Source organism: Archocentrus centrarchus, chromosome 23 (assembly GCF_007364275.1).
Source record: "Archocentrus centrarchus isolate MPI-CPG fArcCen1 chromosome 23, fArcCen1, whole genome shotgun sequence".
Classification (NCBI taxonomy): Eukaryota; Metazoa; Chordata; class Actinopteri; order Cichliformes; family Cichlidae; genus Archocentrus; species Archocentrus centrarchus.
Window position 1 is genome coordinate 19,117,958 of NC_044368.1, and position 27,928 is coordinate 19,145,885.

General features: G+C 44.0%; 2 protein-coding genes across 3 annotated transcripts; one reads left to right on the forward strand and one right to left on the reverse strand.

The window, feature by feature from the left end:
- Positions 1-110: 110 nt before the first annotated feature.
- On the forward strand, positions 111-4,636 carry arl1 (ADP-ribosylation factor-like 1). The gene is made up of 6 exons (XM_030720295.1): positions 111-262; positions 879-1,016; positions 2,609-2,690; positions 3,067-3,178; positions 3,352-3,530; positions 3,634-4,636. Exons 1-6 carry the CDS (start codon positions 259-261, stop codon positions 3,662-3,664), a joined length of 546 nt encoding a protein of 181 aa, XP_030576155.1. The 5' UTR covers positions 111-258; the 3' UTR covers positions 3,665-4,636.
- Positions 4,637-4,711: 75 nt separating this feature from the next.
- utp20 (UTP20 small subunit processome component) lies at positions 4,712-27,522 on the reverse strand. Of its 2 annotated transcripts, none has more exons than XM_030720288.1 (61): positions 27,312-27,362; positions 27,026-27,106; positions 26,872-26,938; positions 26,635-26,767; positions 26,364-26,552; positions 26,024-26,105; positions 25,694-25,831; positions 25,362-25,517; positions 25,110-25,262; positions 24,891-25,025; positions 24,673-24,750; positions 24,416-24,594; positions 24,156-24,323; positions 22,893-22,981; positions 22,307-22,412; positions 22,066-22,216; positions 21,857-21,919; positions 21,584-21,751; positions 21,066-21,142; positions 20,747-20,826; positions 20,388-20,646; positions 20,098-20,280; positions 19,298-19,388; positions 19,055-19,140; positions 18,381-18,506; positions 17,715-17,881; positions 16,947-17,155; positions 16,680-16,823; positions 16,508-16,587; positions 16,170-16,405; positions 15,942-16,086; positions 15,682-15,769; positions 15,346-15,489; positions 14,732-14,785; positions 14,421-14,573; positions 14,176-14,331; positions 13,905-14,045; positions 13,682-13,819; positions 13,463-13,602; positions 13,272-13,354; positions 12,886-13,184; positions 12,658-12,797; positions 12,367-12,523; positions 11,935-12,033; positions 11,602-11,769; positions 9,757-9,923; positions 9,521-9,668; positions 9,306-9,422; positions 9,040-9,210; positions 8,807-8,938; positions 8,616-8,726; positions 8,385-8,534; positions 8,046-8,228; positions 6,809-6,940; positions 6,590-6,722; positions 6,313-6,494; positions 6,149-6,220; positions 5,790-6,056; positions 5,560-5,686; positions 5,314-5,459; positions 4,712-5,226 (listed from the first exon to the last, which is right to left on the reverse strand). In XM_030720288.1, exons 1-61 carry the CDS (start codon positions 27,360-27,362, stop codon positions 5,071-5,073), a joined length of 8,424 nt encoding a protein of 2,807 aa, XP_030576148.1. In that variant the 3' UTR covers positions 4,712-5,070. The 2 variants fall into 2 exon arrangements, with proteins under 2 accessions (XP_030576148.1, XP_030576149.1); XM_030720289.1 differs by having other exon boundaries at positions 5,071-5,226; positions 24,156-24,320; positions 27,312-27,522.
- Between the last annotated feature and the right edge of the window lie 406 nt (positions 27,523-27,928).

The following is a 27,928-nucleotide window of genomic DNA, read 5'->3' on the forward strand; positions in this document are numbered from 1 at the left end:
CAGTACGATTACATTTTTATAAAGCAGTGCAACCACTGCTACGCATTTTACGTAAATATTGGGGGAAAGCGGTTAATTTATCAATTCATAGCCAAAATAATCTCTCTTTTTTTCAGCGCTCTTTTTTTATTTGTGACGAATGTTGCTAACCGAAATGCAAGCGACAGTTGATGACGTTGTTCAGCGACACGTCAACCATACGGAAGCAGGTCCACATCCAGGCAGTCTGGCGTTTCACTGGTGAAATTAGGGAGCAAAATGGGTGAGTATTCTATCTACTGCTGAGTAAAACGTGTTTTGGTGTAGTTATATATAACCCCCATGCTTATTAATAATTATATCCCGGTATATACTTGTTTCTTTTGTGCTTGTTTAATTTAAAGTGCGACTGTAGCCAGCTAGCCTGCCTGCTAACATTAGCTATTTGAAGTACCCCGTTGTTAACATTTTCCAACCACGCAGCTCTACTGTAATTACAACGTCTACATTGTTTTTGCTAATATTAATATTCCATAACGCCAGTGTGTGTGTGTGGCTAAGTTGGTTGACGGTGGCCTGGGATTGATCCCCTAGCTGCAGTGCAAATCAGGAAGAGCGCATAGACACCTAAATATATTCATCATATTCTCTCTCTTATTTTTGTCACTTCATTGTTTATATTTCTGAAGTTAACCTAGGACTTTGCAAATTTCTAGCTTGGTCGCCGTCAATGAAGGTTCACATTTTATTTTAGCCAGCATTCTGTCAACGTAAACAAGGGAAAAATTACCGTAAAATTCAGTTTCTGGTTAAGATAAATAAAGTAAGTGTTTGATCAAAGGTACGTTTTCTGCTGATAAATTAGTTTTTCTCAGTACTGTTTTCTTTTTCTTCTTCAGGCGGTTTCTTCTCTAGTCTCTTTTCTGGCCTGTTTGGCACCAGGGAGATGAGGATTTTGATCCTGGGTTTGGACGGTGCAGGAAAAACTACTATTCTGTACAGGCTGCAGGTTGGAGAGGTGGTGACCACAATCCCCAGTACGTATTTGCTTTGTCTCTCTGTCTGTATTACATGTTTAGTGGCTCCATAGTGTGGCAGTTAACACATTCGCCTTACACACAGAATAGCGACACACACCCTGCAAAGTCCTACTCCTACTCTGCTGCAAGGGATGTGTGTATAAGTGAAACCACACACCCCGGTACCTTAAACCTTAGCACATTCCGGTAATTCAAAGTGAACAGTGTTACTGGTCATTGTTGTCAAGAAGAATGCTGCCGTGCCCGTTACACTCGTACCCAGCTTAAACATACTTGTTTTCCACCAGTGTGGTGTTGGGGCAGAGTCAACTCTGCCTGGCTGCCTCTTGGAAACCAGCCCATATTTTGACCAGTTTGAGAATGATTATGTAGTTTTTCTAGCAGAAGTAGTTTTAATTTCCATGCAGCAAAGTGTTGCGTCACAGACCTCAGTTGTTCCAATTTTGGGCTCAGCAATTATGTGGTGCTGTGCCGGTGAAATTGCATGAACCATTTCAAGAACCATCACCTGTACTGTGATGCTGGAAAAGTGGTGAGAGATTATGAGCGGATTTATCTGTTTCATGAGATGCCAAACCCATCTCCAGCAGAGATGACCTTATCTAATCCATGCCCAGAGCAAGAGGCTTTCACATATAAAATCAAGGCTTTTAGCAAAGAATGGCTTGTCAGATCACTTTTTTTGTGGAGCGGATGATCTCCCACCTGAAGGAAAGAAAAAAAAAAAAAAATGTTAGTAGACGGTATTATGAAAGTTTTCCAGTTTTTTGGCTTCACTTGGACTGAGCATGTCAGCAGCCCTCAGTATGAGTGCACCATCTGCTGCGAGAAGCTAGCTCATGTGATCATGGAGCTGAGCAAACTAACAAGGCACCATCCATCCCTTCCATAAGAAACCTGGCTTACGTCACAATAGATTTTGATCTGAACCAAGGAAATAGGCTTGTGTGGGCGCCCGGGTGGTGAAGCCAGTGACCGCATACATATGCCGTGTTGCGGTGCAGGTTCGCGTCCCAGCCTGTTGCCAGTTTGCCTGCGTGTCTTCCCCTCATTTCCTGTCTCTCTCTACTACAGATAAAAGCTGCTGTGGCAAAAAATGGGAAAAAAAGAAATAGGATTGTGTGAAAGTTTTATGCTGGTGGAATGGCAACACCAGGTGGCACAGTGGTGCAGTGGTTAGCACTGTTCCCTCACGGCAAGAAGGTCTGGGTTTGAATCCACCTTGGCCTGGATCTCCCTGTATTTGTGTGGGTTTCCTCCCACAGTCCAAAGACATGCAGTTAGTGGGGTTCGGTTAATTGGTGATTCTAAATTGCCTGTAGGTGTGAATGTGAGTGTGAATGTTGTCTCTCTCACTGTTAAACCTGTATCAGCCTGGCAACCTGTCCAGAGTGTACTCTGCCTCTCGCCCTATGATAGCTAGGATGTAAATATGAATTACACTTTTTCAAATGCTCTGTATGTGTATTATAATAATTATAATCATGATTTTCACAAATTCTCTGTACATCCAGTTAAGGGTGAGAAAATAATATTTCAGTTCACTTTCTCTGACTTCATTGTATCAATTTATATTTTTCTGCCTGCAGCAATCGGCTTCAATGTTGAGACAGTCACATACAAGAACCTGAAGTTCCAGGTGTGGGATCTGGGAGGACAGACGAGTATCAGGTAGGTGTGAGCAACAGCGCTCTCAGGTATGGATGTGTGGAAATGCATGCACGTGGAACAAGAACACAGCTTCTTGGAGATAATTGAGGCTTTTGTGTGTGTGTGTGTGTGTCTCTCAAATTGTTGATTTACGTTTTTCTTTTAGTGTGAATAACCAGAACTAGTTAATCAGTGGTCTAGACAATACACAGATTACCACTGTAAGAGCTTGGTGTGTTCTCTCAGCATCATTCACTTTCATTGTGTCCTCACAGTATTTTCACCTTCTACATGTCTGAGCGCTTTGCCTTCATCTTTATTTTTGGATGGTTGCACTCCATCACCACCTCTCACTCGCTCTTGGTGGAGCTCAGTTGTTTAATTTTCTGCCTCACAGGCCCTACTGGCGGTGTTATTACTCTAACACAGATGCGGTCATCTACGTCGTCGACAGCAGTGACCGTGACAGGATGGGCATCTCAAAGTCTGAACTGGTTGCTATGTTGGAGGTAAGTGTGCTAATTATTGGCTAGCAGGTGACAATGAACCCAACAGCTGAAGTTGTAAACAGTTATTTGTTCCCGTTACACTGCTGATGTGGAACAGCTGCTTATTGAAACTGACTGCTAGAACAAAAAGGTCAGTTTTTCATGCTGCTGTTTTGTGACCTCGTATTTTCCAGGAGGAGGAGCTGAAGAAGGCGATCCTTGTCGTGTTTGCGAACAAACAGGACATGGACCAGGCCATGACACCGACCGAGGTGGCTAACGCCCTCGGCCTCCCTGCCCTCAAAGACAGAAAATGGCAGATCTTTAAGACTTCAGCCACCAAGGGCACAGGCCTGGACGAGGCTATGGAATGGTAGGCTACCGACCATATAGAGAAATAAGAGTAATGGAAGGAGATCAGTGTAGATGTTCTCTTCTTTTGTTTACTGAGTTACATTTGCTGTTTCTGCTCGTAGGTTGGTGGATTCCCTGAAGAGTCGGCAGTAAAAGGCTGGCACCTATTCTGTACATACCCCCGACCTTTTGACCCTTCTGTATGAAGCCTTGTGATGGACCGCTCCCCCTGTCCCCTTTTCTTTCGGACAAGTGATTCCACTCCTACCCTCCCCTGTCATCTTTCCTAAATTACAACCATCTGAAGCCTTTGGCCGAGTCCTCCCCATGCCGAACGCCTTTGAAGCCTGGGACTGAAAAGCAGAGGCTGCAGTAACATGTGGACTGGACACAAACACGTGAAGGTTTTGCTGAACTGTAAGACTGCAGTGATGGATGGGCAACAGTTTAAATGTGGTGTCAACATTTTCTTGTATTTTGGAAACACAAAGTGACAGTTGATACCTGTAACATACAGAAATAAATGTTGCTAACTTTATTAATCCATTTTTTTGAAGTCATCCTGAATTTAAAAGATTCAGTCAGCTTCAGCTTTTTAATCTTGAAGGATGCTTTGCAACCAGAGAGCAGTTACCATTTGATGGGCACTACAGTGAAGATCCACCAGGAGGCAGCGTTTGGCCATAACAGTGCTGGTGAATGTCCACCTCAGTACACAACGTTTATATTACACTGAACTGGCTTACAACATTGATTTTCCATTCACTGTTGTCTGATTCACTTCATTAAATTGCAGAAAAATAATTTTGACCCAGAATGCTGAAGGAAAAAAGACGTTTCTGTGCATCAGCTGTCCTCTAGCCAAGTGTTACTGCAGCCTGACCATTTTTTGTACTATATAGCAGGCAGATGGAATGTCACTGATTTCTATTTTTTCCTTCTGTTGATTTGTGTTTTAAATAATTTAGTGGTTAAAACTTTTTTTTTCCATTTAAAATCCTTGGGTGCAGCTTTGGCATGTCTTTCAGCTACTGAACACTAACTGTATGCTCGAAGTTTTATGGTTGCATATTTATATCTGCTTGTACAGTGAAACTAATTCTCAGTAAAGATTGCTATCAAGGATTGTAGCAGTGCTGAGACTTTTATGTTTTGCTTTTCATAGTGTGATATCAGATATGACTGAAACAGATGATCAGCTGCATCTTTTATTACAAAAACTTTTACATTTAACTGCACAGGATAGAAATCGGAGCAAAACTGCGGTCTGTTCACAGCAGGAAGATATAAACTAGATTCTGTCTTTTCAATTCATTTGAATAAGCCATGTGCTGTGTAACACATGTTAATGTGGGGTTTTCACAGCACCCTCTTCTATACACACTTGTCCAAACACCATTGTCAAGCATCTTTTTGGTCTTTCATATTTCATATTCAGCTAACACACATGGTGTGACTTATTGAATCTGAAGCCCACAGGAGTCGGGGTATGTCTTTGTCTGTGCCACCTTTGACTCTCCGTACAGCATCAGCTTTCATTCCTTCCTAGCGTCCTTGGCTCACTGCACCATGGCCAGGTCTTTGAGGGCGTGGCTCCGCTGCTTCTTAGCTTTATAGCCAGGTCGGAGGAACTCGATCTTCCTCTTTTTAGCTTCGATTTTGTTCTTGTGCTTCTTCAGCTTCTTCTTGGCAGCGATGTCTGGGTTTGCAACCGCCTGCAGAGACCGGAGAAGAAATTATAAAGATGATAGATTGGAAATTGAAGATGGGTCGTGTGTGTGTACTTCTGATGTCCATCATACCTGCATAGCTCTGTGTTGTTTGCGTGCTGCTCGCCTCTGTGAGAATTCCCTCTGGACGGCAGAGAAGGCCAGGGAGAATCTCTCCAGCCCTACTTGTTTCTTCAGCAGCTCGATAAGCTCCTGGGCCAGGTTCTTCAGTGTGGGATCTGGGTATAGAGACAGAACATGGGTCATTAAGTGAAACCAAGAGTGTATTATTGTCAGGATTTTTTAAAATTCTTTGCAAGATAGGTTCAGAGCAGTTACCTTGCTCTGCATATGTGCTGTCCAGCTCTCGGTACAGAGGTGAGATAATTGTTGTCAAATAGGGGTCGAGCCGTTCTTTGCCCAAGTCCACGGCCATCGCTCCCAGGAATTTAAACACACATGTTCTCTGAGAGAAATCACAAGGAGGGACCATTGAAAGACAAACTGTGTTACAGCTTGGGCACTTCAAAGCCATGAGTGGGTAAAGAAAAAAAGGTTTATATGCGTACCTTGAGAGGAACTTTGGGAGTGTTTGCAGCTTCTCTCTTTGCCATCAGAGACAGCTTTTTCATCAGCCACAGAAGGGAAGGAGGTCTGTCTTCCTTGTCTCCCTTTTCCACCTCCTCCTTTTCTTTGTCCTCCCTCCCTTCTTCATCTGCATCATCACCATTCTCCATTTGTTCCTCTTCCTCTTTCACTTCTTCCTGTGTTGTGATTTGGGACTCGGGGGAAATGAGGTAGATCACCTTGCCAACAAACAGCAGGTTCTTGATCACCTGAGGATGAAGTAGAAGGCATTAGCCAAAAACATCTGTATGATTCGACTGACGTGCAGTGAGGCAGGTGTGCTTTGGTTGGGTTCGTGTACCTGCTCTCCTGATGCAATGTCCAGGAACTTGGACTGCAGCTGATAGCAAAAAGACAGCACCAACTCTCTCATCTAGAGGTCGGGAAACAAGAGGAAAGAAGGCGGCATAATTTAAAGGATAAGCTGTAGAAATAAAGACTGCTCCAAGAAAAATAATTCCTTACCTTCTTGTCCAGTTTGCTGGTGATAAAGTCAGTGGCTGCCGGCTGAGATGAATCTTTTCCCTCGCCTCTCCAAACAGCGACCAGCTGCTCCGCCTGGTGAGCTGCAAACAGCTGACCGAAAAGCTGTGAGGCTGTGAGCCACACCCAGCAGTGAGGGTACCGCAAGTGGGCTTCAATGTGACCTAAGAAATAAGAAATAAGGGAAGGAAATGTTTGAAAGAGCATGTGTAGAATGTGTATGTCGGTAACAGAGAGGTCACGTGTGTCGGCTCTTTACCCCAGATGTTAGAGAGCGTGTCGTGAGGCTTGCTGAGCTCCAGGAAGCCACAGTGTTTGCTCAGTTTGGTGAGGAGAGTCAGATAACTGAAGAGCAGCCTGTCAGCTCCTTTCTCTTCCTGCTCCTCTTCAATCTGGAAGAGAAAGTTACAAATTGATAATTCATTCTGAACTCACTGCCTCTAATTACACTTCAGTTCCTCCCCGTGTGGTGACCCACGTCTTCATAGTTGTCAGGGTTGATCTCTCTCTCCAGCAGCGGCAGCAGGTCGTCCAGTCGATGGGTAAATTTCTCCTCCTCCACCTCCACAAACAGACCACAAATCTGTGCCCCCAGACGCCGCAGGCTGACCTGGGACGGAGAACATTTTGGAATTTAACTTTAACTTATGGACGACCAAAACTGCCAACTTAAAAATAAATGAATGAAACTAAGTAAATAAATTTAAAAAATGAAAACATTTTACTTCCCAAAGCTTTTTCATGTCTGCCTTTTCTTTTGCATTTCTTCAGATGTATAGACCAAAGTTTTATAAAGTTCTGAATCATGCGGCATATTTAAAATTTAAAAAATCTTGAATTATTCTCAGCCGCATTACCAAAGCCAGCCAGTCATGTAACCATCTGCTAACTGTATGTAGCAAATAAATGATGCCTCTATAGTTTTGACATCACCAAATCCCCTGAATTTAAACAAAACTAAGCTAATGGTTTTCATTAAAACTCTAATAAAACTGTCCCCCTTGAAGAATTATATACTTTATTAGGTACACATGTTTGATTGCTTAGTAACACAAATATCTAATCAGCCATTCACATGGCAGTCAAGACAACCTACTGAAGTTCAGAGTGAGCATCCGAATGGGGGAAAAAAGCCATTTTAGTGATTTTTGGTTGTTGGTGCCAGACGGGCTGGCCTGAGTATGTCAGAAACTGCTGATGTGCTGCGATTTTCTCTCACAAACAACTCGGGTTTAAAGAGAACGGTCAAAAAGCGAGAAAATAGCAGTGATGCAGCAGTTCTCTGTGTGAAAATGTGCAAGAGGTCAGAGGAGAGCGGCCAGGCTGCCCTGAAGGAAACTCAAAAAAACCCCACTTGTTACAACCAATCTGCAGAAGAGCATCTCTGAACACACAACACATCCAACCATGAAGCAGATGGGCTGCAGCAGCAGAAGACCACACAGAGTGCCACTGCTGTCAGCTAAGAACAGGAAACTGAGGCTACAATTCATATGAGCTCACCAAAACTGGACAACAGAAGATTGGGTAAAACGATGCCTAGTCTGACAAGTCTGCGTTTCTGCAGCGACATTTAGGGTCAGAATACGGATCCATCCCGCCTCGTATCACCACCACCACCAGCAGCCTGCGCTGGTGGTGGTGGTGTAATGGCGTGGAGGATATTCTCTTTCAACAGGAGAGTCGCATCACACAGCATATTTTAGCTAATGTACCTTCTCTGCATTCAGCCAAGTGTTGACAACAGAGAACAGGGTGTTCTGGTGGTTTGAGTCCAGCTGTGTGAGCAGAGTCTTGATGGCCATGGCGGCCATTTTCTTGCACCGTGTAGAGTCGTCGTTGACCACAACAAGAGCGAGAGGGGCAAAGAACAGAGTGCTGTGGCCCAAGATCACTGCCTGAATGGGGGGAAACAAAAGCAAAGTGTCATAATAGGGTAGACCTGAATGTTTGAGGAATTAACTATACAATATTCAGAAGTCTGAAACGTGGGGCTGGATTTCATTATGTTGCTGATTCTGGCGTTTCTATTATTTTGTACATTTTTTACACACCTGAGGGAACGTCTGGAAGATATACGCCAGCATCTCCAGCACCGACTCCCTGCCCGTGTCTTGCTCATACTGCAGCTGGTCCACCACAAATTTCAGGTGCAGCTTTAGCTTCTTCCCCAGCGGGTAGTCCAGCAGGTACTTCAGATAAATCTGCACCACACAAAAACGTGTTCGTCTATAAGCTGAAGCAGAGATTTTTCAAATGTCAATCGGCGTGAAAGGAGTCTGCACCTGTCGACAGTGGATTCGGATCATAGCGTTGCCGCCGGTGACTGACAACTTGGCCACTTTCTTCATCACCTCCTCCATCTCAGGAACAACCAGCTTCCTGGAAAGAATTGCCTGTAGTGTACACACACACACCTGTAAACACACTGCACATTATAAGCAAAATATTTTTGACTACAGCTCCGCTGGTTCACCTTCAGCAGACCAAAGGCAGTAGCCTGGCGTGACTGGTCGTAGATGTCCTCCTCAGCGTATCCCAGAAGCACCTGCAGTTGTGTCTCAGAGATTTTGTTGCTTTTGATACTCTTCACTAAAACAGTCATGGCCTGAGAGACAAAGAAAACAAGTCTTTGAGTGAAATAGCAAGAAGCCAAACTGACCCCCTCAGGTCCCACTTATAATGGCTGTGTTTTACTTTTATTTATACCTTGAAGCAGTTCTGGACCAGGTGATAGTTCTCCCCGCGGGCAGCTCCAGCCTTGGAGTAATCCTTCAGCAGGACAAAGAGTTGCTTGGTCAGCTGGCCGGCATTCTTCTCCACTGCTGGCAGAGGGAACTTCAACAGCAAAGTGAATGCTATCAGAGCCTCTGTGATCACCTGAGAGGGATAGAAGAAGAAGGTGACGGTTGAGGATAAATTGATTTATTTGCTCAACCAATGAGAAACATAATAAAAGATGTAAGTGCTGGTACCTTAACATGCATGGAGTCAAGGCATGTGAGAAGCAACTGCACAAAAGGATCCAGCATTTCCAGCGCTGAGGGATCAGACGATGTCACTTTGGATTTCTTTAAGCTCAGATGGAGCAGCTGAGATTAGACACATACAGAGATTAACACACATTTATTCCCTCTTGAGATAAAAGTATAGGGTGCCACGATGCAGAAAATTATTGGAGAATGTGCACCTTGAGGCCGGCGTCCACCAGGATGTGCATGTTGGTCCGGCTGCTGACGGGAGCTTTCTGACCTCCTCTTTTTGGAGTTGGAGGCAGGAGCAGGCAGCTGGCAGGGGGCAGTCTGGGATCTGGGGGAGGCTTAGCAGATGCCTTCTCTCTACATACAAACAATGGATGGAAAAAAGTTATCAAAGTAATTTATTACACCCTGAAATTACTCTGAGTGTGTGTGTGTGTGTGTGTACCGGTCTCTTTTCGTGAGAAGTGGAAGGCTCTGGCTGATAAGGCCGTGGCTCAGCAGCAGGATGTCTTGTGAAGTCATGCCACTGTTGACAAGCAGACCTGAGACCAGTCGCCGCAGTACTGCAGCCACCCGGTTACACACCTTCAAACTAGATGAAGCCTCCAAGATCTGGTAGGGAAAATAGAAGCAGCGTTCACACCATGTTGACTATTTTTTTTTAAAAAATGCACAGACTAAAAATTACTTTTGGCTGCTCTCTTATTCACAGCGGGTCGCCGTAGCATATAGCTCTGCATGTTTGATTTGGCATTTTAATGCTATTGGGGCCAATTAAAAAAAAAATATATATATATATATAAAGACTGACAGTTTAAATTGACTTAAATACCTCTTTATTTCTGTGACTCCATCTTCTTACTATAACGACTGTAGTGTATACATGTCTGTATATACCCTATCTCCTTAGCAGGTGGGTCAAACTGAACAAAACTTTGCCCGAACATCGTCACACATACAGCAATTATTAACATCATCCATTCTCTTCTGCTTATCCTTTTCAAGGTTGCAGGGGGCTGGAGCCTATTCCAGCTGTCATTGGGTGAGAGGCAGGGTACACCCTGTACAGGTCGCAAGCCTAACCCTGTTGCAGGGCTAACACAGAGAGACAGACAACCATTCACACTCACATTCACACCTAAGGGCAATTTAGAATCACCAATTAACCTAACCCCACTAACCGCATGTCTTTGGACTGTGGGAGGAAACCAGAATACCCGGAGAGAACGTGCAAACACAAGGAGAACGTGCAAACACAAGGAGAACATGCAAACACAAGGAGAACATGCAAACACAAGGAGAACATGCAAACTCCACACAGAAAGGCCCAAGCTAAGGTGGATTCAAACCCAGACCTTCTAGCTGTGAGGCAAGAGTGCTAACCTGCACACCACCGTGCTGCCCTCAAACATGATGTTTTTTTAAAAAGATTTATAATAAATCTTTTTGTATTCATTATCCCAATGTTACCTCCGTTTGTGTTTCACATGTCATGTTCAACCTATGTTGTCTGTACACAGCAGCCAGACTGCCCTGCATTTAGCATTCAGTTCACTGGGTGAAAGTTAGCTTTAGCTGGGTAGTTTGCTAGCTGAAAATACAGGAACTATGTAGCTACTTTTAGTTAGCTAAACTAACCACATCATACAGCTTTAAATTTTTTGTTCCACTTTAGTTACTCCTTAGAATTATTGTTTGTAATGAAGTTTTAGTTTGTTTTGTTTACTGCATGTTGATGTCGATAATAAACAGTTTTTTTAAAGTAAAAAAAATTGTAAAAAATAGGAAGTTCAGGTGACCCCCCCCCCCCCCCCCCCCCCAAAAAAAAATTTAAATAAATATTTGTTATTGTTATTTATTGATAGTAAAGATAAGCCCACAGCCAGTGATAACAAAAAATATTGTGGAAAAAAAAAATCCATCATTAACCTTCCCTTTGAAAAAGAAAAAAAGCCATTTTGAGGTAAACAGTAGAAAAAACACAGGTATTAATAATTACATTAATTAAGGCCTTCATTAAGTCCAGAAACTTGATTTATATAATTAGTAACACCAGTGTTTATCTAATATTTCATGTCAAAATAGCTGCTGGGGAAAAAGTTAAAATAAACAAAAAAATAAAACTTTTTTGGTTTTCTACAACCAATAATGAATTATTTGACACATTTTGATGTATCTTGCTCCTGTCAAAAATAACAACATTACAAAAACAAGGCCTGCTGAAAATATGACCCTCTGCTGAGACCGTTTACTCATCATCTTCTGTTTCCAAATTCAAATCCATCCTCACCTCCTTCAGTGGCAGTATGAGCTTGGTGATGCTCTCCTTGCTGCAGAACTGCGCCAGCAGCTCGTAGGAGTCCATGCTCTTACTGTGGCGCGCCTCCATCAGCTTGGAAACGATGCCCTTCACTTCTTTCTCCTCGGCGACCTTCCCAAACAGCTCGTTATTGAAGATCTGGTCAGTGGACCAACAATGACAGGGAAAAAAAGGTCTTAGAGATGAATGTGAATGAAAATGTAAGAAGAAGAAAACCTTCCTGAAACACATCAACCACGTTTAAAACCAGATAGTGAACCATTTTGTTTGCAAATAGAAGTTATATGGAGAGACAGCACTTACATCAATGAGCATGTTCATGCAGGGGTCCAAATCTCCACTCTTTAGGGTTGGACTGAGGGCTGAGAGCAGCTGGTACACTGTGAATGTTAACACGTGGAGCTGCATGGAGGAAGGGCACAAACAAACTAATATTAGGCTGATCCAGTTTGCCTCTTGCCAACATTTTATGTACATTTTTCCTACTTTTATGAAAACATCTTTGTGATATGAAATGTGACATTAAATTATATTTCTTTTCTGTTAAAGGCCAGCAGAATTAAATGTCTGAGTCTGCACATGGAAACATCATTGTCATTGCTTGTTTGCATACTTCTGCTTGTTGTACTTTCAAGCACACATTGCTACATGTCTGCATGGTGTATGTGCTATATTAATAATGTGAGTTGAGTTATTTGTTACTGTTTGCGTGTGTGTGTCTGTGTGCGTTCCAACCTGGTAGCCCTTGACCAGAACACCCTGCATCTCTTTGAGCAGGTACTGCAGATACCTGCAGCCTAAAGTCTCAATTATCTTCACCAGCGTTCCTCTCGCCACATCGCGGATCTCCTGGAAACGGTTCCTCAGCAGAACACAAATCTTGATCAGAATCCTGAAAAAAAAAACAAAAAAACAAAATAGAAAATGCACATGAATAACCAGATTTCATAATCCAGAATTTAAAAACAGCTCAAATACACAACAGAGCAGTTTATTTTAAACGTGTTTCTGGACGCAGCTGCGTACCCGGGGAGGTTGGCCTCCATGATGTGTGGAGGCAGAGTCTGCATTAGTTTGACCATGGCGAAGCCTATTGGTATCCGGACCACCTCCTCATCCTTCACATCCTTTGACTTTACTGCCTTGTGCTCCTCATCGCGCTTCACCTACAGGAAACACGCATATTTCCACTATCACCATCACTCTGCTGTTTTCAGAAAACCCGACATATTCATGTGCGTGTGTGTATCGTACCTTTGCAGTGAGACACTTGTGCAGACGGGGGAGCACGTTCTGACTGACAGTCCGGTGGATCAAACCGATCAGAGACTCCAGCTCCTCCACGCTCTGCGGCAGTCCGCTCGCTGCCGAGGCTACTTTAGCACCAGCCTGCGCCTTGACTTTAGCGGCAGGAGCTTTCTTTTCTACGTCAGCTGTGTCAGTTTCCATGGGGACATCCGTGGAAGCGACTTTACTATCGATCTCCATTTCTTCCTCGTCGTCGCTCGCGTCCAATTCGTCGTCTGCAGCTACGCTGATTTCAACACTCCCGGCTTGCCAAAGATATGCATTTATATTTCTTTACTTCATTTATCAGAATTACTTTGTCCACACAATTATCACCTCACAGCGTCACTCACCTTCTCTGGCTTTGGCAGCTTCAATTTCTCTGCTGAGGGTCTGGTGGTCAAAATGGAAAGCCTCCAGGACAGTGACCAGCAAACTGGAGCATTAATCAGTACAAGACTCGTGAATTGATGCGAAATATCAGAGTTTAAAAGAAAGAGACAAAAAAAATGATAGTCTGAAGAATCAATGTGTAAAACCTTACCTGACAGCCAGTTTCTGTTCAGCCTGCGCTGTCTGCAGGATATGGATGAACTGTTTGAGGTGGTAAAGGTACTTGGACCAGGTGAGCCTGCGACACACCGCGCCCACCACCTCCACCGAAGCGGATATCATGTTCTCATGCTGGAGGAGAAGGAGAGAGGTTAGACACAAAGAAACAAAACACATCCTGAGCTTTCAAATGAAACCATTTTCAAGTAACCTTGAGCATCTTTTCATCTAGCACGGCGGTCATGGCGTACGGCATGATGTAATTCTGGAGGGAACGGGGCGTCAACACCACCGTACCCTCGTTCAGCTGTTTGGCGAGCTTCCTGAGGGCACGAGCCCGACGGTGGATCTAAACAGAGAGAAAAGGTCATCAGTCAGAAAAAACAGGAGGAGGAAGGAAATAGAAGTGTGAGTTTTTGTGCCTTCTCTTTTACCTGGATGTGCTTCATGTGTTCAAAGAAGTCAGACTCAGGGTCGCTGTAGTTAGCAAGCTGCACCAGGTCTTTAAATTCTTTTTTAGAAGGAAAGGTCTTCACCAGGCAGGCTAGTATGGTAGTATACTCGTGCTGCACGCTCTTGAAAGACAACAGCACGGGAAGAGAGTGAGTTTAATGGCTTCACAGCAAGCATTTGTGGAGTTTGACAAAAACAAGAGAACGCAGCTTTAAAAATGGTGAATATAATTACAGCTGTGCGTACTCATACCTCCGTTTTGCTGCGGAGACCCTTGTGTACAGCGTCTAAGATGGTGTGCTGTACTACGTCCCTGTAGATCTGTTCTCCGGGCCCGACCGCTGCCAGCTGGGCGATCACTGCAGACAGACACAAGGTGGCGTTGTCTGCCAATGACATGTCACCAATCTGCATCAAAGGGAGAGAAGGAAAAAAAATTGGCCAATGAAATCCTTATCCTGAAGTTAGTTAGTTCATCATAGTGCATATTTGCTTGCCTCATAGGTGTGGAAACAATTGTGCACGATGGTGCTGATGTAGTCCAGGTCCAGAGTCTGCATGGCTTTGATCCGTCTGGTGGCTTCTTGGAAAGCTGTCAGACGCACGTCGAAGTAGATCTCATCCAAGTGTCGACTGTCAAACGCGTTTAGCTGCAAAGGTGAGCACAGAACTTTGTAATACGTGACACAGAAGTCACTGATGAGGCTGAGGGTTACAGTTCAGACCTCTGGAAGTGTTGGCTAATATTTCATCTCTGATGTCTAAATAATAATATCGTGTTTAAAGCGCATGCAATCAACGATCTCACCTTTGTTGCCAAGTCAGTGATGTATGTGAGCGAAGGGTCCAGATCCAAGAGAGTCTGAAAACAGCACACACGGAAAGTCAGTTAAAAAGGGGCCACAACACACAGTCATCATGTTCAAGAAAACTTCTTTAACTATTATTTACATGAAGATTGAATAGTTAATATTTTGATTATTTATACCAAATATTCTTCATTTATACTACTCATGGTCAGACAGTACAAAGACCTTCAGTAATTCCAGCAGTAAATGTTGTGCTGGAGTGTACACATCCCTCTTCTTACAGTATACGACTTAATACTTGACATTTCGCTTAACCCTCTTAATTGGAGGGGAAGGCGAAATGTCAAAAAAGTAACTTAAAGGGCCAAATTGTATGTTATTTTTGACATCAATTCGCGGACCGGAAGTAGGGGGTGGGGCCTGAGCGGCCCTCGGGCCAAGTTTGGGCACCCCTGGGCTAACCCCAGGACTGTGGTGGAGACAAGGATAAGATTAAGTGCTCTGGGCTGCTTTGTATGTGTCGCCACAATGGCTACATCCATACTTTCTTCTATACTTTTAAACACATTTTAAATTGCAGAGACAGTAATGCTGTAATAGTTCTCTGGTGTACCTGGAAGGCATTGGTGAGGGCCTGCCTTGGCAGCTTGTTGTGAATGATGGAGAAGAGCTTGCTGAGTGGGCGGAGGAAGACGGAGGGCTTCTCACATTGCCTCAGCAGGTTCTGTATGGTGGCCAGGAGGTCGATTTCTGTCTCCTGAAACAAAGTTCACCTTGAGTGGAGCCTCCTGAGTGCACACACTCAATGCCTCCAAATCGCTAACACCAAAAATCCCCTGAATTTTATGTAACATGTTTTATAAATTAATATAATTATTATAGATGGTTGGAAATGGGGCTCAAAACCTTAAAATTATAGTTATACAAAATAATTAGTTGCAAGTCTTACTTGAGATCTGTTGCCTTTCTGGAGGTAAGGAAGCAGCAGGCTGATAAGCACAGAGCTCTGCTCCTTGTCGCTCACAAATCTGCTGACCCTGGCAACAAGAGAGAGACACACACACGTCCTAACGTTAGATGCGATTCAAATAAAGGCTATTTTCAAGCGAGAACACATCTTGGATGCAGTGAAACAGAAACAAAAAGCATAATGAACATGAACTATCCCTTATCTCCAGCCAAAAAGAAGTCACTTGACATTAAACTCACTTGGAGAGGATGTTGAGCTCTTTGGCCACCTGTGTTCTGAACATCTTCTTCTTGAGTCTGTCTGTGTTGCGTACAATTGTGCTGAAGTAGCGCAGCAGGGTGGGAATGTGAGGCAGCAGCAATCTGGCGCCTTGAGTAAGTGAATCTGGAGGATACGACATGTGCACGTTTAGCGCTGAACAGCATCAGCAGGAAATCAAACCAAATTTTGGACCACGATCCGCTAACCTGCCGCGATGAGAGCGCCCTCTTTAGGCTGCGGGAACACACATCCGTTGACAGTGAGCTCCGTCTCAGCGTCTGAGGCAACAAAGTCTGCGGTTGTTGCCAGTGTCTCAGCTATGTCCACTACTACTGCGATGGTTGCTGGAGATACGTTCTTAGCTGAGAGGAGGGCGAAGACGTTCAGAAGGATATCACACTCTGGGTGGTCTGGCTTCTGCTTGGCAAGGAGGGTGAAGTACCTGAGACAGTTAAAAATAAAAATAAAAATCTTTTAATATGCTTTACTGAGCTTGGATGAAGACACCAGCAGAGACTGAGCAATGTTTGTGAAGGATGCTGACCTGGCATTTTTGGACCACGCATGGATGAGTTTCAGCAGAGGGGTGGGGGAGTAAGGGCTCTCTGTTGGGAGGCGGCACACCTGCATGTAAAAAGAAACTAAAACTCATCAGTAAGCTGAGACAAAGAAAACAAAAACTCAATAAGAATCCAAAACCTTTCTCCAACGTGTACCTGAGGCCAGACCGCCGCTTCAAACACAGCATCAATCTCATCTGGGCTGAAGCTGTAGGAGTCGAAGCCATCGAAGAAGTCGTGGATCCTCAGGATACAGAGTTTCCTCAGGTTCTTCAGAGGATTAATGCAGCCTGCTCGCAGCTGAGAGAGCACACATGAACTTCTTTATGTTTATGTAGTACAGAAAGGAATAAGGACTATGATGAGAAAAAAAATGCCAGTAACAGTAATCAGTTTCCACCCTGAAAGAGTAGTTCTGATTACCTGGTCCCTGCTGTCCAAAATGGTAGAAACAGAGGCTGCGACACACAGCAGGATCTGCAGCACTTTAGGCAGGTAGGCGTAGATGAGGTGGCCCAGTTTCTGGATCACCACATTAATTGTGTTCAGCAGGCTGTGCTGACGGCCCAGCGGGAGGACAGCACTCAGGTCCGTCTCTGCTACTGTCCTCTGAACTGCATCCAGACAGGAACCTGAGGACACAAGAGGAGGAAACGGTGAATGAAGTACTGATTTTTACATTTGTTAGTCTAAGAGGAGTACTACAATTTAGCAGCTCCACAACGCAGCGGTTTACACATTCACCTAACAAGCAAAAGCTCTCCAGTTTGAGACTGTGAGAAGACACAAATCCCTGTGGGGTTGTGTCAGGAATGACAACAAATATATTTTTTCTAGCTGCAAGGAGGCTGCCATCCTATGTTTATGTGTGACTGAGCCATATTGTGGCAGTGGCGCAGTGGGTAGGTGCTCGCCTTGCAGCTGGAGGGTTGCCGGTTCGAGCCCCTATCCCTGAGCTGCTTGGGCAAGACACTTAAACCACATTGCCTAATGGTAGCACCGGTCTCTGGCTGCATGACCACAGATGCTCGCCTCTGGATGATCTGGAACAATCATTTCGTTGTGTGCCTTGTGTGCACAATGACAATGAGCTGAATCTAACATAAGAGTCAATAATAACTTATGAATAACAGGTTTAGTATCTTGTTGTGTCTGGCAAAGTTTTCATTTTCTGCCACAGGTGTGTCCTACCTTGGCAGTGATGGCTGACGGGCTCAAAAAGCAAATCGATGAACATTCCCAGCTCCTCAGCCTGGCAGCCTGCCAGGAAGCGCAGAATGATGGAGGACCTGTAGGTGGCGCTCGTCTTCCCCTGAAACTTACTGCCAGCTTTAGAGCGTAGACGACCAAACAGGATCCTGTGTCATACACAGCACAGCACAAATTTATCATAAAACATACGATCATCTGAAAGAGATCTTTCCCTTTATTTTCTTAAGCCAGAACACATTTACAAATGGGAGTTGATGGGAAAAAAAGAGGTATACAAACCACTGGGTGGATGAAACATCCATGCACATATGCATAATGGTTGAGATTTGCAGTTGAGCATGCTACTTTTTAAATAAAACATCTAAAGAATCAATCATCATCTACAAAGAATCAATATTCAGCAACTGAAGCATGTCAGACAAACTGTTTATACACTGGAAAGGCAAAACCTCACAGACAGACGCCCAGATGGACAATATTCTGCTTTAGAGTGAGCAGGATAATAAAAAAAACAGAATAACCCTCTTTTGTAAATCATGCTGCTGCTTTCACCCAGAGAAACATGGAAAGTTACATGAACTAAGAAGGCAATATGTAACCCAAATGGCATTTTTTTAATAATCGATATATTAACTCAAACAGTACCTCATGAGCAGTGGAATAAGTTTGCTTCTGTGGGAAGCATCAACCACTCCTGTCTCCTCAGAGATGTTGAAATGGACGATCTCCTCTTTGAAGTGTTTGTCATCCAGCAGCCTCTCAAGATTCTCCCTGAAAACACACACACACACACACACACACACACACACACACACACACACACACACACACACACACACACACAGGTCTAATCACTCTGTAAAGATATGTGGCACTGCAATGATTTCCTATTTATTTCAAGTGTAAACAATAAACATGTATGAAAGACTTGTAGCCAAAAGTGGCAAAAACTGTCAAAGAGCATGAATCATTGTCTGTCTCCATGCTGAAAGCAGTTCAGTGTGTCAGGCTGATCCTGAACAAAGCGCCACACATACAACCCTCGGATCAGCTCATCTGTCTGTGGGTTGGCTGAATGTGCGGTAAATGGATAGCTTGATAACAGACAGTAGAGGACATAAAGTCAGACTGAGGTGGAACTTAGCATTCCTAGATCTGTAACCATAGAGGGCCGATGATGAGAGCTCGAACAATGAACCCACTGAAGGAGGGCGAGAGCGAGCGAGAGAGAGAGAACTGTAGATTGCTGCTGCCAACGACAAAATGCACTGCATTCATTTCCTCTTCATCTCTTGAGGTGATTAAGGTAGTTTTCTTACTTGTATGGAACTATGTTGGGGTCTCTGTATGTGATGACACACTCCAGGGCCACTTGCTGGATCTGCTGGTCCTGATGGGTGAGCAACTGAACACAGACAGAGAGGAGAAGAAATCTATGATACAACCACAAGAAAACAGCAAATGCTGCAAAAATTACTACAGGTACCATCAAGTCAGAAACAACTGACTTGATGCTACCTTTTAAAGGAGTGTGAGTGCATGGTTAAGATCTGACCACTAACCTGGTTATAGAGCTCACAGAGGCTGCTTTCCAGATAGAGCGACCGAGGGTTGGTAAATTTAGTGAATACTTTCAGATGGGCAATGAGCTGTCTGAGAGATAAAAGACAAATTCAGTTTACTGCATGATCCATGCCACTAGAGTCACATTTTATTTATTAAACAAAGAAACAAAGGGATTCCAAATGGTACAATATTATAGTGGCAAAAACTGCAGTTCCCCGAGTGGCCACTTGAGGCTGAATCCAACAGTGGGTCAACCCTCAGACTTTCATGTTAAAATGCCAAATTTCAGAGCAGGAATAAATTATGCTAAAGGCCTGGTACAAATACATTTTTGGTCTCAACCGGTCATTTTCAAACCCATAAGAACTGGACGGGGGGGATTTCTTTTTATAACATGCCCTGAATCAAGGTTAAATTTAGATGTGTGGTCTCTTTGACTGACAGGTAACTTAAGTGGCTTTTTGGGAGTTTTTTAATGCAATTATCCAACAAATAAAGTGGCACGCTGTGCCGTTAGATGTACCCAAGCGTCAAAGATCACAGCGACTACATCCATCTTTCATATGAAGGCTGCAGTTAAAATGGAAACCAGATTCACCAGGTTTGCATCAGGACAGAAAAAGTAAATAACAGTCTACAGAGAAACAATACCACAAATATCTTAAAAATAATAAAGTAGCTATCATGGTGACGTCACAATAATATCATTATCATAACAAAGAAAAAGGCTTGCAAATCACTTCCCTGAAAATAATGCAATCTCTTTGAGGACTGCAATATTACAAATAGTTCTTACTTGGCCGTTGCTCTTCTTGGAAGTGACTTCCTCTGCTGTTTGCTTCCTTCTTCCTCCTCCTCCTCACCTTCACCTTCATCCATGTCCTCAACCATCTCTGACTTATCCTGCAGGGCAGCATCGCCCTTCTTCCTCAGATCCTGAGTGGGCGCCACCAGCAGGTCTGTGAGATAAAACTCATTCCTGCCAACAAGCACCAAGACTAAGATTACTGCGCATATTCCCCTGATAGATATTTAGAAAAATGGTCAGTCAAGCTGAATTTGTGTAATTTCTAAATCAGCGCTGACCTGATAAACCTGAGCAGCAGGGGGCTCAGTTCCCGGCTGCGCGGCTCCACCCTGTCGGTGAACTGGGCCATGGCGCGCCACAGCAGACTGCGGAAGTTAGTGAAGTCCGTCCTTTCGTTGGGGTCAGAGGCCAACTTCAGCCGCTCTAGGAAAAGCGACCCCACTTCCCCACTTTCGATGACATCACAGCCCAGCTCGCTCTGAACAGGGTTGTCTTCTTCATCACCAGCATCATCATCATCTTCTTGTAATTCCTTTTCTGCAACATGCCGAAAGGAGAATTCCCTTTTTTTCATATATATATTTTTTTTTTGGCAGTTTGAGGCATTCATTGGAAAATAAATACCAAACAGCCTTACCAGCGAGCCCTGCCACCATCTCCAGATGTTCATGGTACACCATCCAGAAGTCCTTGTTGTCCATGCCTCTGGAATGGCTCCTGGAAAGAGGAAAGAGGGAAAACTGTTTTTGCCAAAGGTATTTCATGAACACCTCAGCACGTCTAGGAGTTGTAATTTTAAAGACAATGCAGACAAAGTTCTGTTGTTTCCCAAAAAAGAAAGAAGCAAGAAGAAGAAGGAAGCATAAACAATGAAATGTACATGGCTCAGGGCATCAAAATATTATAAATGTGATCATTAGAGATGTAATAAATTAGCGAGACAATTTCACACTCACACAATAAGTTCAATGACTGCGTCCCACAGTGGCCTGAAGTTGACAAACAGCATTGCAATGAGGTACCGCAGAGGAACCTGAAGCAAAACAAGAGGAACCAGGATGTGTTACTGACAAGGTTATCTACCCAAGCATCACAGCAAGCACATCCTTTATGTTCTCATATATGCACTGTTACAGTGGTGACTGTTCACATTAAACATGGCCACAGTTCCAAATAATGAGGTCAAATGTAAGTTTTGGTACGATGTCAGCGAATTACAGCTCTGGGTATGAGTGCAGAGGCTCCACCCACCTGCAGTTAGAATCTTTTGTTTGCAAGGGGAAGCCAATCACATGACAGTTGGCTTAAAGGGAGTTAAAATGCCTTGTTTTCGACAGTGGATGAACTTAGTGACTGCACCAAGGTCCAGGACAATGTTAATAAGGATTATTTTAAAGTGTTAATCATAAAAAGCTGCTCAATAGTCTAAATATAAAAATAGGGAACTCATGTGTCCACTTGCTCTTCTCTATACCTGCTGGAAGGTGCCAGGAGGCCCGTGGGGCAGGCTGCGTGGCACCAGGTCGTGTCTCAGCTTCCGGAGGTGAAGCAGCTTCTCTCTGTAGTCGTGCACTGAAGCCGGCACCAACTCTGCCTGCAGGCAGACCGCAAACACCGACTGCACCTCCACATTATCCTCACCCTGGATGAAGACAAACCCACCAAAAGTGCATAAAGGTAATCATTTCTAATAACGGCTGCACTGCAAAATGTAAATGAGTTTAATGAGAATCTGCAGGTGTTGTACCTCAGTCTGTGGAGTGAGCTCTGCATCAAACTGAGTGAAGATCCTCAGAGTCAGCAGGCGAATCTGAGTGAGAAAAAATTGACGCATGAAACTTGCGTCTAAATATGTCCAAATTGTATCAGCAACAACCAAATATGAAACGTCTCACAAGTTTAAGGGGGAAAAAATTCTTTAAACTATCCCTAAATTTTCTGTGATCTGGCACCAACCTTAGAAATGTTGGAGGAGAGGTTGCAGTACAACATCTGGTAGAGCTCAAGCAATGCACTGTGGGACAGGTGCTCCGAAACACCACTGAGTGACAGGCGGGTGTAGTATAGGTCTGCTAGCAGCAGAGCCGACAGGTCTGTGGGAAATTTCCTGTGACAATCGTGACGACAGCACTTTTAAGTTGCTGAAAGATGTTTACCAAAACAGAGAAGCGGCGATAAATGTGCTTTTAGAGCTTACCGTAGCATCGAGTTGACTTTTTCCACTGTGACAAGAGAGAGAAGCTGGGCGGAGCTGTCCAGAGACAGCAGGCAGCTCAGGGCTTGTGTGGCTACGAAGAGAGCAGCTGGAGAGTGGACGGGGGAGAGAGGCGTCAGTCTCAGGTTTAGCAAAATTATAGCTGCAATTTAAAATGTTCATTTTTTTTCCTCCACAAGTTTTTGGGGAAAAGCGCAGGAGATTTATTTTTATTTTCCTCAAACACATTTAACACATTTTTGTTCAGGTGGCCAAATTTAAGCCTTCAGAAGTCCCTGAATTTTACATGAAGTTTGACTTTCTTTCAAACTTTAATCTCAAACTTAGTTAAACAAGTGAAGACTGGCCTGAGTTTTAAACAGTTACTAAAATTGTAACCAGTCACTGTAACTTATTAATAGATCATCAGTCCTGATTCTTATTTTATTTGCTTTGGACTGTCATGAGTTACTCTGCTGAGCCCTATTAAACCACAACCAAGTGAACACATTGGACAATAACTCTCAGAAGCATTAATAGCAATGTGAAAATAGTTAGAGAGAAAAAAAAGGAGGAAGCAATCACAAACCTTTCCCTAGTTTCTCTGCCTCAATCTCACACAGCAGGTGGTTTAGGAAAGATGTCACAACAGGTACAACACCAGCTGGAGCCAGAGGCCTGAAACAAGAACAAACAAACAAAAACACATTTAAAGGTCCTGCTTCTTTAGTTTTCTCTTTCTTTTTTGCCTATGTGTGAACACAAGTTAATGTGACTTAAAGAAAAAACAGAACTTCTCCAACTCTCTGGGTTGCCTCTAACATGTGCTCTGATTTTTATTTCAAATACTCCGGCGGCGTTTGCCAGAAACCGGCTCCCGAGCGCGCTGCCTCAGTGCCTCACTTCTGCTCCCCTGTAGCGGCGGCGTTGAGCCACACTCACTGTGTGTGACCTCTGACCAAACTACAGGCTTCCAGTACAACAAAGACTTCATCAAAAACACCAGATAGGCACACAATAAAAACAATGATTGACTGATAGCGTCCCACTGTGTGTTTTTCTGGCAGTGTGTTTGCGATCAGCGTCATGCTGAAAAGTGAAGCGACTGCCCGTCAGATGCTTTCCAGATGGTGCTGCACGGTGGATCAAAATCTGACGTTACTTTTCTTTGCTCATACTTCCATCAGTTTTGACAAGATCTCCAACACCACTGGCTGAAATGCATCTCCAAACTATGACAGAGCCTCCACCCTGTTTTACAGATGTTGTACCTCTCTCCTGAATCTTTCTGTACAAATTGATGAAGATTTGAACCAAGTATCTGGATTATTTGTTGGTGCAAAAATACTATTTTATGCCTGTGTGATCTTTGGCATTTTTGATAGATTTAACTTAAAAAATGGGAACAAATTATATGTTTTTGCAACAGTCAAAGAGCCCAAAGATTAAAATTGGTTCTCCCACATGCGTGTGATGTGTAGACACAACACTGGTTCATCCCTTGAGTTAAGTGCCTTTTTTATGTTTGAATGATTAGTAGGTTAATGTTATTAAACAAAAAACAACATCCCTCTGAAACTGGTACAAGGACTGGACGGAAAATGAGAAAAAAAAAGCAGCGTTAAAACTTTAGAAGACCCTCACAGAGCTGGAGAACTGTTGCTTAAAACCATTACAAGAGCATCTGGCAGCACGGAAGCACAATATAAAGAAAGGAGGGGTGACTCAAAACCTCCGCACAATACTGTATGACAACACAATAGTGAACATAACAGCACTTGATGACAGTGTGTAATCATCACTCTTTTGACCAGTTCTAGCCACATACAGTCTGACTGCAGGGAGGGCTTACCTGAGATGTGGCAGCAGCACCAGGGCGGCCCACGGCAGGGAGAGGTTACTGATGGGCTGGTCCGGTTGGTCTGGAATTTTAATCATTGACAGCACCAGCTCTGGCACCGCTGGTTGTTCTGATGCTGTATGGTTCGCCTGATCTTCCTCCTTACTGCTAAACTCTCTGCTGGAGGAGAAAACAGATTTACCTCGTGAAAAATGACATAATGAAAATTAAGACAACAGCAGGACATAAAAATTCACTGATTAGAATCTCACCCTGTTGTCTGGCCAGTGAAGAGCAATGGGTAGGTTTCAAAGGCCATGGAGCCATCTGTAGGGGGTGGAGCTTTAGCGAGGATCAGACTGACCAGCACATCCAGCCCGCTGTGGCGAGAGAGGGCATCGCCCTGGCTGAACAGCCCTGTGGTGAAGCGCAGCAGGGTGGGGAGGAAGAGCTGGAGGACAGAGGAGGAGGAAGCTGTTAGTCTGCGAGACTTCAAAAGCAAAATATTTCTGTAAAAAAGTGAAGTCACCTGTTCAAACTGTTTCATGGTGAACATCTCTTTGGTGAATTCCAGAATCAGATCTTGTTCCACGGTGCTGCGAAATATCTGGTGAGGAAGAGATTCAAAGAGCCTGTAAGCGACTGTAAGCGACCTGTAAGCGACAGGCAACTTTCTCTTTCTTGTCACATTTACACACACTGTATGAGACCACATACAAAAAAGCCATCTTCACATGCAGAACACACCTTTTGCATAGTCTCTTGGATGAGAGAGTTTGGCAAGCTGATGTTCTCCCCGAGAAGCAGAGAGGAGGTGATCTGGAGGAGAAGACGGGAGCAGGAAGCTGACAGAGATGAGCTCTGAATCAGCCTCAACACCGCCTGTAAGCATGAGATTCAACAATGAGACACAAGTCTTAAATGACACACAAACATTTAATAAAATCTCACAAATTCTTCTCTTACCTGGCACACAGACTCTGGATTAGTGACCTTGGCGCCACCCTTGTGGGACACCAGAGTGTGCAGAATGAACAGAAGCCTCTCCAGCTGCTCCGTCGCCAGGTCTGCGCCTTTCCCCTTCGCCTCCGTGACAAGCAAAACCTCAGAGATGGTGGCCTTAACAAAAGGACACACCACCATCAAACACATGGCAGGGAATGAAAAGCGTGCAGAAACATCAACAAGACAGAAATCTGCCCGTGTGTCCAGCTTTACCTGGAGGGACTCCCACAAAACCAGCAAGTGTTCTCGATCAACATGATTGGCTGCAGCCTGGGCCATGTGATCCAGAGCATCCCTAACAGAGGTCCACGGGAGGGAGACACCTCGGTCGGTTGTTGGGCCAAGCTTATGCAAAGCCACAGAGAAAGCCTAGAAAAACAAGAGCAAGGAGAATATAAAGGTTAGCTCCAGAGTTCTGCTTCTCTTTACTGTATCATTTACACAAGATAAAGAACTCCTGTTTCACAGTGCAGTCTGCTGTAGCACCTCGAATCATAAAGGTGACAAAGGGTTTAACTCAATGCAAATGCAGACAGGATCCTCACATTAGCAGCACAGGAGTGGAACATGTTTCGAACTCCTTTGCACATCTCGAACAGCAGCAGGCCCGTTCCCTCCACCTTGTCGGGGTGCTCCTCCAGGTCGGAGAACACATGGGTGAGCAGGGCACTGAGATCTGGAACCTGCGGGACAAAACCAAACATCAGTTTATTGTGGAAAACAACAACAAATGAACAAATACAGTACAAGAAAAGAAATTACTACAACAATACCTAATCTAATAGTTAATGTTAAATTAAAATCTACTGCAGCAGCTGAAGACAGTCAAATGTAACAAGAAACGAAGACATAAATTTGTGACTCAAGTCCCCAACCTTTCGCATCAAAAAGGAGAAGCTCTCTGCTGCAAAGATGCGGATGTGCTCTTTCTTGTGTGCCAGCAGGGTGCTATACAAACTGTGGGGTAGAAGGAGGTTTTACATTTAACCATCATCAACCATCATTTATATAATCATGGTCTGATTTCTACTGACAGTTTTCCCAGTAACATAAATAACCTGTGAGGGGCTGTGGGGCCAATTTCATAACAAAGGATACAGTTATAAAAATTCATGTTAAATGTGCTTATCACCCATTTTGCTTTCCAAACCTAAATTCCAATTATTCCAGTTCATTAAAAAAAAAGTCACCCCCTGACTTTATGTTATGCCTCACCTGTAGATATTGGTCATGTCCTTCACCATGAGCCTCCACAGGTACTTAAAGAGATAGGAAAGGCAGGTGAAGCCCCACTCCAGGCGCTCTGTGTCCTTTGTGTCCAGCAGTGAGGTGATCAGAATGAAGAAGTCGGGGAAGTGGGGATAAAAGTCGGTCTGCAGGTCTCTGGATAGCTGCACCACCAGGCTGGAGGAAGAGAGGCGTTACCGGACCAGGCTCTGCTAAGTTAAACTTATGGCTGCAAAAAAATAACACGCAAAACACTTACTCTAGCAGGGGTTGGTAGGCCAGACTGTTCTCGACGGCCAGGTGGGTTTTCAGAGATTCCACAATGGATTTCTGATGGAAAACCAGCATGTTGAACGACTGGCTCTTGTTGGAAACCTCTTTCAAAAACGTAGCTATGAAGGAAAAGGACAAGATTCACATGCAAAGCTCTCCTCCGGTCTCGCAGCACACAAGTGAGAACTGAGTATGAGCTATCGCTCCTATCTTTTATACTTACTGAAATGTTCTGTCAAGTTGAGGTCCCTCCATTTTGTCAGCCCTTCAGAGAAGTAGGTTTCTACCTCCTGCAAAGAGAGCAAAACATCAGTAAGAGACAGTGCAAACAGATGAGAGTACTGCCTAATGAGAGGGGTAACACTCTGCTTGCAGACCTCAGCGTAAGATCCAGTTCTGTCGATGCGATGGATCACATCAATGTTGACGTTGGCGAGTCTTTCAGCAAACGTGAGAAACTAAAAAAAAACGAGATCAGATGATTTTAAAAATGCTGCACATGGGACACAATGTTTAAACAACCGCATGCGTGTGTCTATTTGTACAGCGTGACATGGACTGATAAAGTTGGACAGAGTAATACTGCATTAACTTGTGTCTCCACTGTAGTCTTCGCTGCTGTACTAGCATCACGCTGCAGTGTGTGTGTCTGCGGGCTCTCACCCTGTAGGTGTTCTCAGATTTGTGATACGAAGACTTGGATTTGATCTTCATCTTGGCCTCGTCGCTTGATTAGAAAATAACGCTTGTCCAGAGATCTGCGTGCGATTTAAACGACTCATGAAAGCCCCACTTAGCGTTACTTTGTTTTCTTTTAGCTGCTGTTGCTACTGTTTACACACACGCCGACAACAGGACGCAGCCATATTGAACAAAGCATTATGGGAAGTTTTCATCTCTCCGCGTGGCTAGACGAAGAGAAGCGGAGAAGAAACAAGGCGAGAGAAGAAACCCCCATGCACTTCCGGTTTCGTTTGCGACCTCCCGCTTCTCTGATTCTCAGCGTGTTTACATGTTGTATCGCAAAAATAATGAATAAATAGGGAGCTTTGAAACACAGTTACATGGTGATAGTTTCCATAAGCTATAACCTTTCTGTATAGCTGAATGTTTATAGTAAACGTGTAATTCTGGTCTAGGATCACGAATCTCCTCCGTAATTTATTTCATAACTTCATAACAAAACTGTCGAGGTTGAGTCACCCGACTGAAAATGAAGTGATGTGGTCCCTTGGAGGAAAAAAATGTCTTTTTTCTTCTTTATTGAAAAGTAAATTTAT